A 16,379-nucleotide genomic window follows, 5' to 3' on the forward strand; every position below is an offset into this window, starting at 1 on the left:
GGAATTTGATCTTTATACGTCAGTACCATAAGTAGGAAACCAAGCATTCAGGTATTCAAGAAGTCAAAGGGAAATTTCCCCCTGAGCAGGAAGGAGTGGTTCTAAGGCTTCTCCCCTAAGTCACAACCACTCACCCAGGTCCAGCCTCTTTGCATAAACCACACCCCTCCCTCCTTGACCCCTTCCTCGTAAGCCCCGCCTCGCTGAGGCCCCGCCCTCATAGGGAAGCCCGGAGCAGAAGCCACGCCCCGGGCAGAAGCACACCAGGCGTGCTCGGGCTACTCCTCGGTATCTCCGCCTATCGTGCCTCTTGCGTGCTCCGAAGATGGCGGCAGCTGCGGGAAGGTTGCTCTGGTCCTCGGTGAGTGGCTGGCAGCTGGGCAGGCGCATGACACAACAGCGACTCTGGCCGGCACTTGTTTCCAGGACCGGATCGCGCACCCTTAGGTCTGCTGGCCACTAGCCCCTATGGGAGGGAGTTCTCAGCTCGGGGACCTCTAGGCCTCCTGCGGCCAGAAAGGCCCTAGCGCCTGCGCAGGACAGCCTTTCCACTATCCCCGTGGGTGATGTGCTCTCCAAGTTCTTGTACTTGAGGGTCCCCTTGCTGTTTCTTCACTAAAGCACCCAGGCCTGGCTTTTGAGGCCAGTATGCTGACTACTGTGTTCTAAGGTCTGTCACCAAATATGACCTTGGTCAAGTGACACGTGTGGGGAGGGGGGTGGGGGTGGGGGTTCTCAGTGTATCCCCTGGCTATCCTGAAACTCGCTCTGTAGACCAGGCTAGTCTGGAATTCACAGAGATCCGACTGCCTCTGCCTCTAGAGTGCTGTCTGGCTTGACTTCACATTTCTGAACCTCAGTTTTTCCTACATCTCAACCTGGCTGTGGGCTCACACTTAAGTCTGAGTATAAACAAAGTAACGGGAGTAAAAACAGTAACAGGAGCCTCTTTCTACTCCCACACTCAGGCTGGACTCTGCCTTGGTATCTGCTGTTCTCTAGTAGCAGCCTACTGTCTGTCCTCTTGCCAGCCATCCTTCTCTCCTTTCTCATCGCGGGACTCAGCCCTTAATTCCCTGACCCATGTTGGACATCAAAGTTGAGCAAACACTACTAACCTTGAGCTCGGGCCAAACACTCCCAGTGCATGAACTTCACCGAGCCAGGAAGGGCCTTTTTCTGAGAAAAACCTTGATGTGGCTACATGATGCAGCAGATAGCTCCAAGTGGGGGAGGGTACAACTACTCAGCCTGGCCTAGCCTTCCTGAAATTTTGGAGATTTTTATTCTTGAGGCTATATTCTTATGATTTTCTTGTAGACTCAACCCATGCTCTTAATTTGATATGGTATCAGTTTCATTGGGAAAAGGGTCGTTAACAAAGGACCACAGCAGCAAGGCAGAATTCAGTCACCCTTTCAGAAAGCCTTCCTAATTGAAAGCATTTTTTTCTTTCCAGGTTGCTCGTCATGCAAATGCTATTTCCCGGAGTATTTCTGCCTCAACAGTTCTTAGGCCTGTTGCTTCTAGAAGAACCTGTTTGACAGACATACTGTGGTCTACCTCTGCCCAAGGAAAGTTAGCCTTTAGCACCAGTAAGTGTTACTGTGCTCTAGTCACACCCAGGTAAAGGGAACCCTTATCAGCCACTCTGGACCCTGGCTATACGTGAGGCTTGTCCTTGGAGATTTTAAAAATGCATATGAGAATAATGTAGAGATGGCTGGATCTAAAAGGAACTGTTAGGAACAGTGAGTCCTTGGCAGTGTCAAAATTTTAAAACCTACTTTTAAGAAAACAGGAAGAAAATGGAAGCCAGTGGTAGAGCCACTAACTCTGTCAGTTAGAGGCCAGCCTGGTCTACAGATCAGAAAACCTGGTCTCACAGAACCAAAAAGGAAAAAAAAAAAGTTGCAGGCCAATCAGGGCATCACAGTGTGAGACTCTGTCTGGGAACAATAAATAAACAAGACCTCTCCCCATGCCCCCCCCCAAAAAAAAACAAGAGTAGAAAAAGTAGTAGTCTAGGAAAAAGAAAATATTTGTATAATATACTTAACAAAGGCTATTTCTCTAAGATACCTAAGTTACTAGACAAAATGAAAACACAAAACACCACTGTAGCCCACCCCAGGTTTGAAACATGTCTTGCATCTGCTCTTGGTTTCTCTCTGCCATGCCTCAGTGCCTCTCACCAAGATAACTACAGACATTGCCTCCATCAGTCTTATCCTTTTGATGGCCTAATCTTCCTGGAAACATCTGTTTTCCTGCATTAGAGCATCTCAGACTCTGTTCTCTCTACCGTGAAGAGCTAATCTGGCTGCTTGTTGCTGCGGGGCCTTTTAAGACCTGCTCTGAGTTTGTTTTGAGTTTGTTCCTTTTCCCTGTGTATTGGCCCCTCTTGGTCAGTGTCCTGTGATACTCACACCCTAGTCTGAGCTAGCTCCATGTCTGGCTGCCTTCTGCTCTCTACTGCCTTCCTCCTCTTCCTTTTGTAGTTCCAAGGGCATTTTATTTCTTCTAGTTTTTGTTCTTAAAAAAAATCCTTTTCTTTAGGGTTGGAGTGAGAGCTAAGTCAGTCAGTAAGCTAGCATAAGGATCAAAGTTCAACGGACCTTCAGAACTCACAGAAAGCCTGGCATAGTAGTATACAATGGGTCCAGCACTTGAGAAAGAGACCACTGAGTCCTTGGAGCTCAGTGCCAGCTACCCTACCCTACTTGGTGAGCTGAGTTTATAAAAGACTCTTAAAAGAGAGAAAGGGGGGCTGGAGAGATGGCTCAGTGGTTAAGAGCACCAACTGCTCTTCCGAAGGTCCTGAGTTCAAATCCCAGCAACCACATGGTGGCTCACAGCCATCCGTAATGAGATCTGACACCCTCTTCTGGTGCATCTGAAGACAGCTATAGTGTACTTAGATATAATAATAATAAATAAATCTTTAAAAAGAGAGAGAGAGAAAGGGTTTTAAAAAAAATTGTAGATGTCTTCTGAGGATTTGTGTGTCCTCCATCCTTCATATTCAATGCTCACGAGTGCACATGCTCGCGGGCACACACACACACTCTTCCCTACCACTAAGTTGAGTTTGTGTATATACTTTGGAACTGTGCTGAAGGGGAAAATTACTTTACCTAAGATGTACAACTGAAGTGAACCATGTTATTGAGTTAAATTAATAAACAACTGATGTCACCAGTTATGGTAAATACTAAGTTTACTTGATATGTTCCAACAAAAGGAGTTTAAATATAATCGTGCAGTACTCGATGTGGAAGATGACAAGCTACATTTAGGTGTGTGATCTTTTTTTAGGTTCCTCTTTCCACACCCCTGCTGTCACCCAGCACGCGCCCTATTTTAAAGGTACTGCTGTTGTCAATGGAGAGTTCAAAGAGCTGAGTCTCGACGACTTTAAGGGAAAATACTTGGTGCTTTTCTTCTACCCTTTGGATTTGTAAGTTTGATTCTATAATATTTTCATGTCCCTCTGAGAGCTGGTATTGATCTTTAACCCACGCTGAAATTCTTCTTTTAGTGGAGAGGAAGATTCTTTTTAATTTTTGTCCACTGTCCTTGGCCATCTGTACCTCATATAACCATAGTGGGAGGAAACATTCTTCCTTTTTTTTCCCGTTTGTTTGTTTGTTTTTTCTTTTTGAGACAGGGTTTCTCTGTATAGCCCTGGCTGTCCTGGAACTCACTCTGTAGACCAGGCTGGCCTCAAACTCAGAAATCCGCTTGCCTCTGCCTCCCAAGTGCTGGGATTAAAGGCATGTGCCAGCACTGACCAGCCCTTTTAATGGAGGAGTTTTAGTATGGTTCTGTCAGTTTTTCTGGTGGTCCTGGGGATCAAACCCTGGGCCCTGTGCATACTAGGCAAGCACTCTTACTAGATTATACTATCAGTCTTTAATACAGTTCTGTCTCACATACTTTTGATAAATGGTTCCCTAAGCCAGTCTAAACTTTACAGCAGTCTGGGTAGAAGTAATATAAGAAATTATTATCATCATCATCGTCATCATTATTATTATTTTGTGGCTGGAGAAAGAGAATGGCTCAGAAGTTAAGAGCACTGACTGCTCTTCCAGAGATTCTGAGTTCAATTTCATAGTGGCTCACAACCATCTGTATCAGGATGCCCTCTTCTGGTGTATTTGAAGACAGCAACAGTGTAACTCATACATAAAAAAAATAAAATGAGTTTTTCATAAAGTTACTTTATTTAAAAGTACAGGCTTTCTTTTAACTCTTTATACATGCTTCACAGTCTCATTCATTCATTCATTCGTTTGTTTACCTGAGGCAAGATTTTCTTTACAGATGTTTTGGAACTCAGTGTAGACCAGGCTGGCCTTGAACTGACAGAGATCAGCTTGTCTCTGCCTCCCCAGTGCTTGGATTAAAAGTAGACACCACCACGCCCAGAACAAAGCTTGCTTTTTCTTTTTTTGGGGGGGTGGGGGGATGGGGGTCATGGTCTCCATATGTAGACCAGGCTGGTCTGAACTCACGGAGATCCTCCTGCTTCTACCTTCAGAGTTCTAGGATTAAAGGTGTATGCTACCACACCCAGCACACCCAGCCTATTTCATGTCTTTCACCCCTAAGCAAATCAATTTAGTTTTTAGACTACTAACTGTTGTAAGTTTTTGTTTTTATATGATCTAATGAAACTTTCTTTTTTTCCCCCCTCAAGCACATTTGTGTGTCCTACAGAAATTGTTGCTTTCAGTGACAAAGCCAACGAATTTCATGACGTAAACTGTGAAGTAGTTGCAGTTTCAGTGGATTCCCACTTCAGTCATCTTGCCTGGATCAACACACCAAGAAAGGTAGGTTGGGTGACAGTCGCCTTTCCTTGGTTTTATTTTATTTTTTGATTTCACTTCTACTTCACAAATAATACTGACCACACAATAAAAACATTGTATATATTTATGGGATACAATGTGATGTTTTGATACATGTGTGCATTGTGCATGGATCAAATCAAGCTATTCAGTACTCTTTCTTGAGTCTTTTTTTTTTTTTTTTTTTGGTGATGATGACATTCAAAATTTTTTTTAGCTTTGTGGGAGTGTCTCTTGCTTATTCCCCAGCAACCTCTGCCCCCCTGCACTAACAAGAGAGATTTAATACAAAGTCTTGAGGTTGTCAAAACATAGACAGTCTGAAGGGAACATTTGCCTTCCCTCCTTTCTTCCTTTCAAAAACAGAATCTCATGTATTCCGGGCTCAAGGTTAGGGTGTATTAGCTCAGATGACTTCTGATCCTCCAGCCTCCACCTTCCAGAACCTGGCTCATGCCTTGCTGGGGATCAAATACTGTACCTGTACCAGGTGAGCCATATCCTCCTGAAGTAGGCTCTTTGTAGATCCTCTCCTGTCAGCAGTTTGTAAGCTATGGTAGTAACAACTCCCTGGATGTTGTGTGTATCTTTACTGCTCATTCCATATATATCTTCCAAGTAATGGAGATAGGCTTAGTGGGACAAGTGGCGTGGCTGCCATCTAGCGCCTCCTCTTGGGCCTGCAGTTTGAACCCTTAATAATTGGCTATACTGTTCTTTTTGATGTCTACCAATCTGCTAAGGAAGAAAAAATTCAAAATTTCACTAGGTATGTTCCAGGGCTAACAATGGTGACTTGAATACTTTACTTTCTTCATTTTTATATTTGAGAATTTAGTTTTCATTTCAACAGCTGCTTTAACAATTGGAAAAGAGGGCAGAGTCTTACAGCTTTTTCCTAGCATGCAAGAAGCCTTGGGTTCAGTCTCTAGTACAGTATACACTGGATGGGTAAGCATAGACTATGATCCCAGCATTCCAGAAGTTGCAGCAGGAAGATAGATGTTCAAGATCATCATTGGCTATATAAAAAGTTAGAGTCTAGTCTGGCTACATGAGACAGACCCTGCCTCAAAAGATGAGGTCAACCAGTCTCTTTCTAGCAATGGCCTGAAGAAAAGTACTTAGCCTTTTTTGTTTGGTTTGGTTTGGTTTGGGTTTTTTTGGTTTGGTTGTTTTTTTTTTTTTTTTTTTTTTGGAGACAGGGGTTTCTCTGTATAGCCCTGGCTGTCCTGGAACGCACTTTGTAGATCAGGCTGGCCTCGACCTCAGAAATCCGCCTGCCTCTGCCTCCCAAGTGCTGGGATTAAAGGCATGCGCCACCACCGTCCAGCTAGCCTTTTGAGCTTTAGTTTCCTCATCTTTAAAATGATGGAGATGGGCCATTGAAGTTAGTCAACAGTAAAAGTACTTGCTGGGCAAACCTGACAACCTGAGTCTGTCACTGGAGCCCACATAGAATGGAAAGAACTCCATAGAGTTGTCCTCTCACATCCATACATGTACACTGCCTCATTTGAGTGTGCATAAGCACACACACACAAACACAAACATGCACACAACAACTAATACAAGATAATATATACTGGAAAGATGACTCATCAGTTAAGAACACTGCTATTTTTTTTAAGATTTTATTTATTATTATACGTAAGTACATTGTAGCTGTCTTCAGACACACCAGAAGAAGGCGTCATATCTCACTACGGATGGTTGTGAGCCACCATGTGGTTGATGGGATTTGAATTCAGGACCTTCGGAAGAGGAGTCAGTGCTCTTACCCACTGAGCCATCTCACCAGCCCAACACTGCTATTTTTTAAGAGGACCCAGGCTTAATTACCAACATCTACATAGCAGCTTACAACTGTCTTTAACTCCAGTTTCAGTGGATCACATACTGTTTCCCAGTCTTCTTAAACACTGCATGTTTATGGTGCACTTACATGCAGGTAAAACACTCAAACACGTAAAATAAAGTAAGAGGAAATTAAGTTAAACATAATTTCCTTGTGTGCATTTATTGTTACTTGTTGGTTTTAAACATTGGTACATGGTTCAGACCCTGTTGGACCACCCGAGAAAAACAGTCCTGTTTGCCTTTTTATTAGAATGGTGGTTTGGGCCACATGAACATCACGCTGTTGTCGGATATAACTAAGCAGATATCTCGAGACTACGGTGTGCTGTTGGAAAGTGCTGGCATTGCACTCAGGTAAGAGCTGTTCTTAGAGATGGGATGGCTTTGCATATTTTAGTGTCATCTTGTTTCTTAAAGATTTATAAAGACTCTAGTAAAGCATTTGTCAGTTTTGGTAAAACTCTGGAAGAAGTATAGGTTTGGATCTTTGTTGATAGTTTTGATTTTTGAGACGGTGTGTGTGTGTGTGTGTGTGTGTGTGTGTGTGTGTGTGTGGTATTTATATACATAGATTTATTAGAATAGCTTATAGGCTGTGGTCCAACTAGTCTTAACAATGGCTGTCTACTAATGATAGGTCCAAGAATACTGTAGTTGTTTGGTCCATGATGCTGGATGTCTCAGCTGGTCTGTACTCCAGGAACTTGTAGTAATTATTTACTCTCGATTCAGGGTTTCTATACTGTCTTGATCATTCAGTTCCCAGATAAAAGACACACAACCTTTATATTTTTAATAAGCCCTTTATAGCACTAGACCTGGGCAGATATTTACCCTCTAAGCCATTAGAAATTACTTCCCCATCAATAACCCTTCGTTGTATCTTCCATGTTCCATCTGGACATCTCATAACTCCAGTTGGCCAGCCCTAATGGCATGCTTTCGTGATTCTTACCTTAAGTCATCTTGTTCTCTTTCCATCTTTTCTCCCTCCTCCCTGGTCTTCCTCCTCCTCCTCTTCCTCTTCATTTTTATATTTGAGAATTTAGTTTTCATTTCAACAGCTGCTTTAACAATTGGAAAAGATAGGCTGGTGAGATGGCTCAGCAGGTGAGAGCACTGACTGCTCTTCCGAAGGTCATGAGTTCAAATCCCAGCAACCACATGGTGGCTCACAACCACCCACAATGAGATCTGATGCCCTCTTATGGTGTGTTTGAAGATAGCTACAGTGTACTTATGTATACTAATAAATAAATCTTTTTAAAAACACACACACACACACACACACACACAATTGGAAAACAGGACAGAGTATGCTCACAGCTTTTACCTAGCATGCAAGAAGCCTTGGGTTCAGTCTCCAGTACCGTATACACTGGATGGGAGAGGTAGATTTATGAGTTCTAGGCCAGCTTGGTCTATGTAGTAGTGCTAGGACTATGTAGAAAGACCGTGTCTCAAAGGAAAAACCAAAAGGGATTGTGAGGTGCTATAAAGATGACTCAGCAGTTATGAGTGCTCACTGGTGTTACAGAGGATTAGAGTTTGATTTTTTTTTTTTTAAGATTTATTTATTTATTTATTACATGTAAGTACACTGTAGCTGTCTTCATACACTCCAGAAGAAGGCATCAGATCTCATTACGGATGGTTGTGAGCCACCATGTGGTTGCTGGGATTTGAACTCAGGACCTTCAGAAGAACAGTCAGTGCTCTTAACCGCTGAGCCATCTCACCAGCCCCTAGAGTTTGATTTTACAGCCACCTGTAACTCTAGCTCCAGAGAGTCCAGCACCTTCTTCTGGACTCTGGGTATTTGCATGCATGCATACGCAACAAACACACATAAATAGAAATATTTTTTAAAGGAAGTTTTAAATATTTATTGGATGCAACTTCAATCTCTCCTTTTTACATATATGTGATCACATTACCAGAGTCTGATATAGAAGTCCAAAGAATGTATACTAGATCACTGTGTAAAAATCTTTACTGTCTCTAGTTCATTCTTTTTAGGTATCATATATCACATTGGGATAATGTAATTGGGATAACATAAATTTTTCAATGTTCCCCATAATGTATGCTTTCCATGGTGACCTTGTATTAGAGCATCTGTCATTACTAAAAGTTGATAAAGTTTTTTATAATGTTAATTTCAGGTTGGTTTTTCTTTTTCTAAGATTTATTTTTAATTATGTGTGTGTAACTCTATAAAATTATGTACATTCGAGTACTCGCCCTTGGAGGCTATAAAAGGATGTCAGATCCCTTGGAGCAGGAGTTACAGGCAGTTGAGTGGGTTCCCTTCCAATGGGTTCTATGAACTGAACTCAGGTCCTCTGGATAGACACAGTACAAACTATTAATTGCTAAGTAGTCTCTTCAATCCCTAAAACTCCCATTTTAAAGCCTTTGACAACTTGATGAATTTACTAATAGGAGAATAAAGACATAAAAGGAAAGAAATGAGTTGTTGACGCTAGTCCTGTTAATGAGGATAAATTCTGTGCAGAGGTCTCTTCATTATTGACCCTAATGGTGTCGTCAAGCACCTGAGTGTCAACGACCTTCCGGTGGGCCGCAGTGTGGAAGAAACACTCCGTTTGGTAAAGGCGTTCCAGTTTGTGGAGACCCATGGAGAAGTCTGCCCAGCCAACTGGACACCAGAGTCCCCTACGGTATGTTGTTTTCCTTAGAGCACCACACCCCAACTCCAGGTCTTTGCTCAAGGGTAATCTACCAAGAGGTGCTGGCTGAGTGTGGGTTGGTTACACTTAGATGGACAGTTTCTACTGAGGCTGGTAGTTAATTTTTATCTATATGTTTTGAACAAAATAGGCTAATCTTCAAAAATGAGGAAATTTTAGTTTAAGACTGGGAGCTTGGGCCAGATATGGTAGCACACACCTTTTATCTAGAGGAAGAGGCAGTGAATCATTTTTGAGTTTGAGTCTAGCCTGGTCTACAAAGTAAGTTTCAGGACAGCCAGGGCTATTACACAAAGATACCCTGTCTTAAAAAATAAAACAAACAAACAAAAAACTAGAATCTTTGAGCTCACCTTTGAGACTACTATTATGAAGTTCCTCCTAAAAGATTTATTTTTATTTATTTATTTATTTATTTATTTTTAATTTTCAGATCAAGCCAAGTCCAACAGCTTCCAAAGAGTACTTTGAGAAGGTCCATCAGTAGGCCATCCTATGTCTGCAATTACCTGAAGATTTTCAGGCCAAAAAAGAGCCCCAGCTGGAATCCTTCCAATGCCTTGAAGATTATTTATAGAATGGCAAAACCTCATTATGCTTATGTTTATAAGTACTGCTCCACAGGCTTTGTAATTTTAAGACAGGTTCAGGCTCTCCAAAGGTGGCTAGCTGCTTCCATAGCTGCCCTTACTAGGGACTTCTTGATGGCTAACCAATTCTCCCCGAGTGCTTGGCCCCCATTTCTTGGATCATATCCTTAGAGGGTAAGCATTCTTTCCCTTAGCCTGCCCTGAACCTTGGTCTACAGTGAAGTAGTAGCACGTAGCGCTAGTACTTGGTGAAATGAAGTAGCACATAGCACCAGCACTTAATGGAAGCTTCTGATCAAGGTCCTAAAATTTCCTCTTGAATTTTTGTGAATTATGCTGAATTTCCCTTTTTTTTTTTTTTTTTTTTAATTGTAGTCATTAACTCACAGTGTTCTTGTGTGTTCTGAGGTATTGATGAGGTATAATCATGAAGGACTATGTCTAATCCATAAGTCATTTTCTTCAAGAGCTGGATATATAGAATAAAAATAAACATTAAAATATTTGCGTTTTTTACTTATTCTGGGGCACCGTTCCTCCTTTGATAAGTTAGCTCAATATTTGATAAGTTAGCTCAAATATTTGTTTATTGGGCATTTGACACAGGGCTGGCTCCACTCTCAGGAAACTGAAACTTAGTAGGCAAGACTGATAACTACTTTCATTCATTATTTTGGTAGCAATGAAAAACATATGCCAGGTTGGCCTTTGGAGGCATTGGAGTGAAGAAAAATAAACCTTTGTGTTTATGCACTTGATTCTAGAAGAAAAGCCCAATAAACAGAAATCAGGTACTTGCCGGGTTGGAGCAGTGTTCTGAGTAGGTTTTTCAGGGAAGTCCTGAGGGAAAAGAGACTGGGTCTATTTTTGCATATGTAAAATGAGAGTAATTCGATCTATTGTGTATCACCAGCACCCAAGGCTAGAAAAAAGAATTTAAGTTGAAGCTCATGGTTCCAGATTAGTTCATCACCTGCTTGGCAGCTGGCAAGAATGGCCCTGGAACAGAGCTGAGAGCTTATATCTGATCCACAGGCATGAGATAAGACACCCAAGTGGGAATGGTGTGGGTTTTAGAAAATTCCAATCCCATCCCTGGGGCCTCTGATAAGGCCACACCTCCTGATCCTTCCAAACAGTTCCACCAACTTAGGACCACGCATTCAAATATATGAGCATATGGGATCTATTCTCATTCAAGCCATCGCAGGAAGTAAGGGGCTTCTAGGCAGGAAACATGAAGGAGGTCATGCCACTAGAGCATAAAGGAAAATGGCAGTTAGGGACCCAAAGTCCCTCAAGTAAGCTAAGGAGTGGATTCTAAATGTGATGGGGAATATCTGTGATGGACATTGCAGCTCATGCATGTATGTATCCAGGAAGATCAAACCCAGCCTGGGCTACAGTATGAGATGAGACCTTGCCTCAACTACTTTCTATATTCCCTCAAAAAGAAAAAAGAGTGACAGTAACTTACCCTAAAGATCATTCTGGTTCTTTTGACTGTAGGACTTCCAAAGTGGTAAAGCACAGAGAGCCAGATGGACTGGATCTGTGACTCACTGAAGGGTAGAGCCAATCAGACAGTGCAGTGTGCTAAAGTCCATAATGATACCACAAGTACATATCTTGGCATAATGGGACTACTGAGGAGGGGTCCTTTTACCTATCTGTGGAGAGAACTGCTGAAGGCTATAGCAAAGTGAGTCAGGTCAACTAAGTGACTGAAGAGAAGAGACAGATAAACTGGCAGATCTGAATTCCTGGGCAAGAAAGGCAAGGATTGATAACTTCTAGGTGGTGGTCATGGCTACTACTGGCCACCTCCAATGGGTTCAGCCTGGCTCAGTCATTTCCTTCAATCTTCAACAAGCTCCTAAGATTAGTACAATTACTAGCCCTTTTTCCAGATGGAGATACTGACATGACCAGAATCATTTAACTATAAGTGTTGTGCAGGGGCTCCAGTTCTTCACTCTGGAGTCCTGCTGAACACCACACATACTCTAGGCACACATTCAGGTCCCATCTATCCTGACACTGAGAGAAGGCAGGAAAGGCCTATCTGACTCTAGTTGATTTGGCTTTTAACCAAAGTGGATTTGACCAGTTGATGCAAAACAAAACAAAACCAAAAAACTCTCTTATCTTAAAGAAAATAAGAGTTTATTCTGGAGCTATTTTAAGTCATCAGAGCCTGGGAACACAGGTTTAGGTTACTCCAAATCTTACGTTCCCATGTGAAAGCCATTCACAAAGTTTGTTATAGTTTTACAGTACAGAGAAAGTCATAAATCAAGGAAAGCTTTAAAATACATTGGTGGGTACATCAGAGAGGCAGAGGTACATCATTATGCAGGAAGCTTTCACATAAGGTCAAGATGCTATTTGATGCCATCCTTAACTTTTGATTTGGTAGAAGCTAGTCGCCTGCCAAATCACCAATAAATTTTAAAAGGTTTTATCTGTTGTCATGAGAAGTTAGTTCTGACTCAGAGGTGGACAAGGAATGGCTGCTCTGGAGGGCCAGAACTTAGTCAAGGTAATTCGCCTTTAGGCCACAATTTTCTAGTCTCCACAGTTCTGAAATTTTCATCAACAAAATGAGTTTCTGCACTCCTTTCAGTTTTCATCACAGACCAATGCTAGAAAGAAACCGGTTAAAACCTAACCGGTCTGGCTGAGGGTTTGGTACACTCTACTCAGATCCAACTTTTCCACACTTGCTTCAATAATATACACTTTTGGAACTCTCAATACTTTTTAATAAATGGCATGATAATTTTATTTTTCACTGCAGCACAAAAATTATGTAGCTGGCTCTGGCTTGACCCAACTCCTGTACACTTGACTTTGTATACAACAGGTTTCAGGGGTAATGTGTGCCTGATAAGGGCAGGCGTGTCGGTTGAGAATCTCTTGCATCAGTTACAAAGTCTTCTTTCTTACAGTGTCTCCGCCACAAGTGGAGACTGGAAGTGGGAGTGAACGCCTCTGTACCCGGAACCTTCGGATTCTTTTAAATTGAGGAAAGGAAGTAGAAGGACTTGGCCTATAGCAGGGGAACGTTCGGGTTCTGGGGCGGGACACGCTGATAGGCTCCACCCCTTGCGCTGCAAAGCAAACGGGGCCTGCATCACTCTCGGGTTTGTTCAGGGAAGAGGAGGAGGCGCTTGCTGGCGTTGCCAAGGGCGTAGTGGCGCTGCTGTCCAAATGGAACCCAACCTGCAGTTCTGGATTTCCGAACGCCAAGTACTCCGGGGCTGGGTGTTGGGGGCGGGAGGCTGGCCTGACCAGCAAGACCTTGACAGGCTGCCCTGCGTCATCATGACTTTCCTCTCAGATCCTGTAGTGCGGAGGGAAAACAACCCCAAGTTCTTCAGTGGTCCCCGCTCTTGCATCTCTTACTTAGGTCCTAGGCAGGGTTGGAGAAGGCCACAAAGTCACTCTCATCAGATGTAGGGCCTCACAAAGGAGTTCCAGTCCTCAGTGGGACTGCCCTTGCCCGGGTTCCTAGGTTTGCTTAAATCAGCCATTCGGATTAAGACCACACGTACACCCTCCTTTAAGCAGGTTAGAGACTGAGAAGTCACTGTTGGGTAGTGCTTCTAGTAATCATATTAAAGTTTTAAAAGAAACAACTATTAATCTTTTTTTGTTGTTTTTGGTTTTGGTTTTTTCGAGACAGGGTTTCTCTGAGTAGCCATGGCTGTCCTGGAACTCACTCTGTAGACCAGGCTGGCCTCTGCCTCACAAGTGCTGGGTAATGCGTGCGACACCACTGCCCGGCACAACTATCAATCTTAATAACATAATTAGTCCAAGCAATGCCAAATAACATTTCAACATGTAATAAAAAAAATAGATTCTACGATTCTACCTTTTTTTTTTTTTTGGTACAAAGACTTTGAAATCCAGTGTGTAACCTGTGCAGGCAGTCTGGCCCAATTTCACTTCTTGCATATCCTCATGGAGCCTCAAGGCTCTAAATACTCTGTTAGAGGCCTTGACCTTAAACTAAGCTTAGCCCTGTTCGTGGAGATCCAGAACTTAAGGCTGGAGCTGTTTCGAAAACGGGCAGCTTGTTGGAGCAAAACACACCTCCTTCACATGTGAGCTGAACTGTAACCCTAGCAGAGCCCCTTGTTGGGCTGCCTGCCTTATTGCTATAGGTAAGCCTTATAGTAGCAGAGAAAGCCAGACAACAGTCAGGTGTTTCTAGGTCATTACCTTGAGGTCATATGGGGATATGAAGAGAAAATCTGAATCCCAAATTCTAGCTTTTAATTCTGAAATGAAACTCTATCCCAAGTGATTAGAGGAGATACATTTTGTCAGACTACTTACTGTTCTTTAGTAAGTATGCCCCCACCAAAGTGAACTGTGACTACCTTGTTAAGTCTTATTTCTTTTAACTTCTCTCTGGTGTGTCTCTTTCTCACCATCTTTAGGCCTTTTTTCGAAGATTTTGTCAGTGGATGGATTTATTAGATCCTGTAAACATGTTTATTTCAATTGTAAGTATGGTTTTGTTTTAAGAAATAGTGAATTTCATGCTTTATTTTGAAATTTGAAATTTGAAATATATATATGTGTGTGTGTATATATACATGTGTGTAGAATATTATATTTTGTACTTTTTGAGTGAGGTTTTTGGGTTGGAAGAATGATAAGTCAAACATAAGTCTGTTGAGCAGAGGATACCATACCTGGGCTGGATGCTGCTGATTCCAAGTTAATCCAGACCAGTCTTCCAGCCAGGAGTCAGTTGCTTGCCATAGAAGCTAAGGGAGGATTGTGAATTCGAGCCATTTGGGTTACGTAATGAGTTGTTTCAAACAAAATCCATCCAACAAGACTATGACAGAGCTAGTCCCTTTCTTAACCAAGGTTAAGAGTTAGGAGACTCTCTGGATGGAGTGTCTTGAAGAAAAGGAGTCAGGAAAAGGAGATGTAAGTAGAGGCCAAGGCTCGGGAGTGGACCCTCCCTCAGTTTCTAGTCTAGGGGGTCCAGGCATATTTGCAGGGTCTCATAAGCTGGTGCTGTTCCTACAGAGCCAAGTGATGAGGTTTGTGTGCCAAGTGGTCTGTTGTTAATTCTGGGTAAGGTGTTTTATTGTATAATTACTCTTTGTGTTTTATGTATTTTCCTAAAAATTAAAAAAAAAAAAAGAGGTAAGGAACAACACTGAACCAGCTAGCCATGGAAGTGGGTGAGAGGTTAGGGATTGCCAGGCCTCTGGTTAGGAAGGCAGTTGACATCCAGAAACCAGAGAGATGGAGGCTTCAGTGGGGGCTGCTGGAGCTGTCTAGGAAGCCAGAAGGTCTAATTCTGAACAACACACAGAATTATTATTATATTGAAACGCAGGGACACATCTTGAAATCAAGTGTGGAACTGAAGTGCTGTGTGCTGATGGCTGTGTTTTAAAGATGAGAATAAACACAGACTATGTTGAGATTGTTGCCTGATTTCTTGATGTCTAATTACAGGGAAGCATAGAAAAATCACGACAGTTGTTGTTTACCACTGAAGATGCACCCAAACACTACCTGGATAACCAAGTGGTATGTCTCATGTGCTCATATGTGCACAGATGTGTATGGTTCAACATGGTTTTACCTTGTTCAGAGTGAAATGAAGTAGTGTTTGGTAACTAAATCTGTCATTGTACATATTGCCCAGGGGAATCACTTTTCAAAAATGTGTCATTAGAATTCTACCTCATAACACAGCAGAGCAGTGTTCCTCCTTACTAGTGTTAATTCTTCGTATATGGTCAATTCCTGGAGCCCCATAGCAAACTCAGAGTCCATGTTCCATTGTAGGCAGTATTCTAATGCAGGGTTGTGTTGCTGGACAGCTCTCTGCCCCACCCTACCTGCTCTTGAGGGTTGGGGGTGAGTTGGCACAGAGTCAACAACACAGACTCCTGGAGCAGGTGAGAAACGCTGGAGCAAGCTCATCTGAGCACTGCTGCAAGCCCCTTTAATACCCTCCACCCATGCTCCCATTGGTCCCAAGAAAGCATCTCTTCTAAACAGCAGTTCCTTATTGGCTGATTATTGCACTAGCAATCCTTGGTCTTTCAGGCAGTCCTCAATTTGGTCCTCCTGCAGGAGATGCTTTTGCAGTTGCATGTCCCCCAGCATAGAGGTGGCCCTGCTGTTCCTGCTATGGGGTTGTATTCCCGCCAGTGAGCTCAGACCAAGTATTTTTTACCTATCTTGCTACATAAAGGGTTTCTCAAATTCGTAAATATTAGTCCCTCAAGACATCCCATGGGAAGTTGGGCAGTGGTGACACACACCTTTATTCTCAGCACTTGGCAAGCCAAGGCAGGCAGATCTGAATT

The 16,379-nt window shown here is 42.6% G+C and overlaps 2 protein-coding genes across 7 annotated transcripts in view; both read left to right on the forward strand.

The window, feature by feature from the left end:
- Nucleotides 1–235: 235 nt before the first annotated feature.
- Prdx3 (peroxiredoxin 3) lies at nt 236–10,524 on the forward strand. The gene is made up of 7 exons (XM_021151758.3): nt 236–361; nt 1,460–1,595; nt 3,319–3,460; nt 4,706–4,841; nt 6,970–7,073; nt 9,238–9,403; nt 9,867–10,524. The coding sequence occupies exons 1-7, from the start codon at nt 326–328 to the stop codon at nt 9,918–9,920; spliced, it is 774 nt and encodes a 257-aa protein (XP_021007417.1). The 5' UTR covers nt 236–325; the 3' UTR covers nt 9,921–10,524.
- Nucleotides 10,525–13,073: 2,549 nt separating this feature from the next.
- Sfxn4 (sideroflexin 4) overlaps nt 13,074–16,379 on the forward strand; it is a 39,305-nt gene continuing 35,999 nt past the window's right edge. For 4 of the 6 annotated variants that reach the window (XR_015046210.1, XR_015046209.1, XR_015046211.1 and 1 more), the window contains exons 1-3: nt 13,077–13,275; nt 14,475–14,540; nt 15,517–15,591. Coding sequence is in view for 2 of the 6 variants with exons in the window: in XM_021152391.3 (XP_021008050.1) it covers nt 13,237–13,275; nt 14,475–14,540; nt 15,517–15,591 (180 nt within the window). In the remaining 4 variants the exon portion in view is untranslated. Of the gene's footprint in view, nt 13,276–14,474; nt 14,541–15,516; nt 15,592–16,379 lie in introns of those variants that run through there. The other 2 variants (XM_029472600.2, XR_015046212.1) reach the window with 2 other exon arrangements.

Source organism: Mus caroli, unplaced genomic scaffold (assembly GCF_978045245.1).
Source record: "Mus caroli unplaced genomic scaffold, Mus_caroli_1 scaffold_20, whole genome shotgun sequence".
In the NCBI taxonomy this organism is placed as follows: Eukaryota; Metazoa; Chordata; class Mammalia; order Rodentia; family Muridae; genus Mus; species Mus caroli.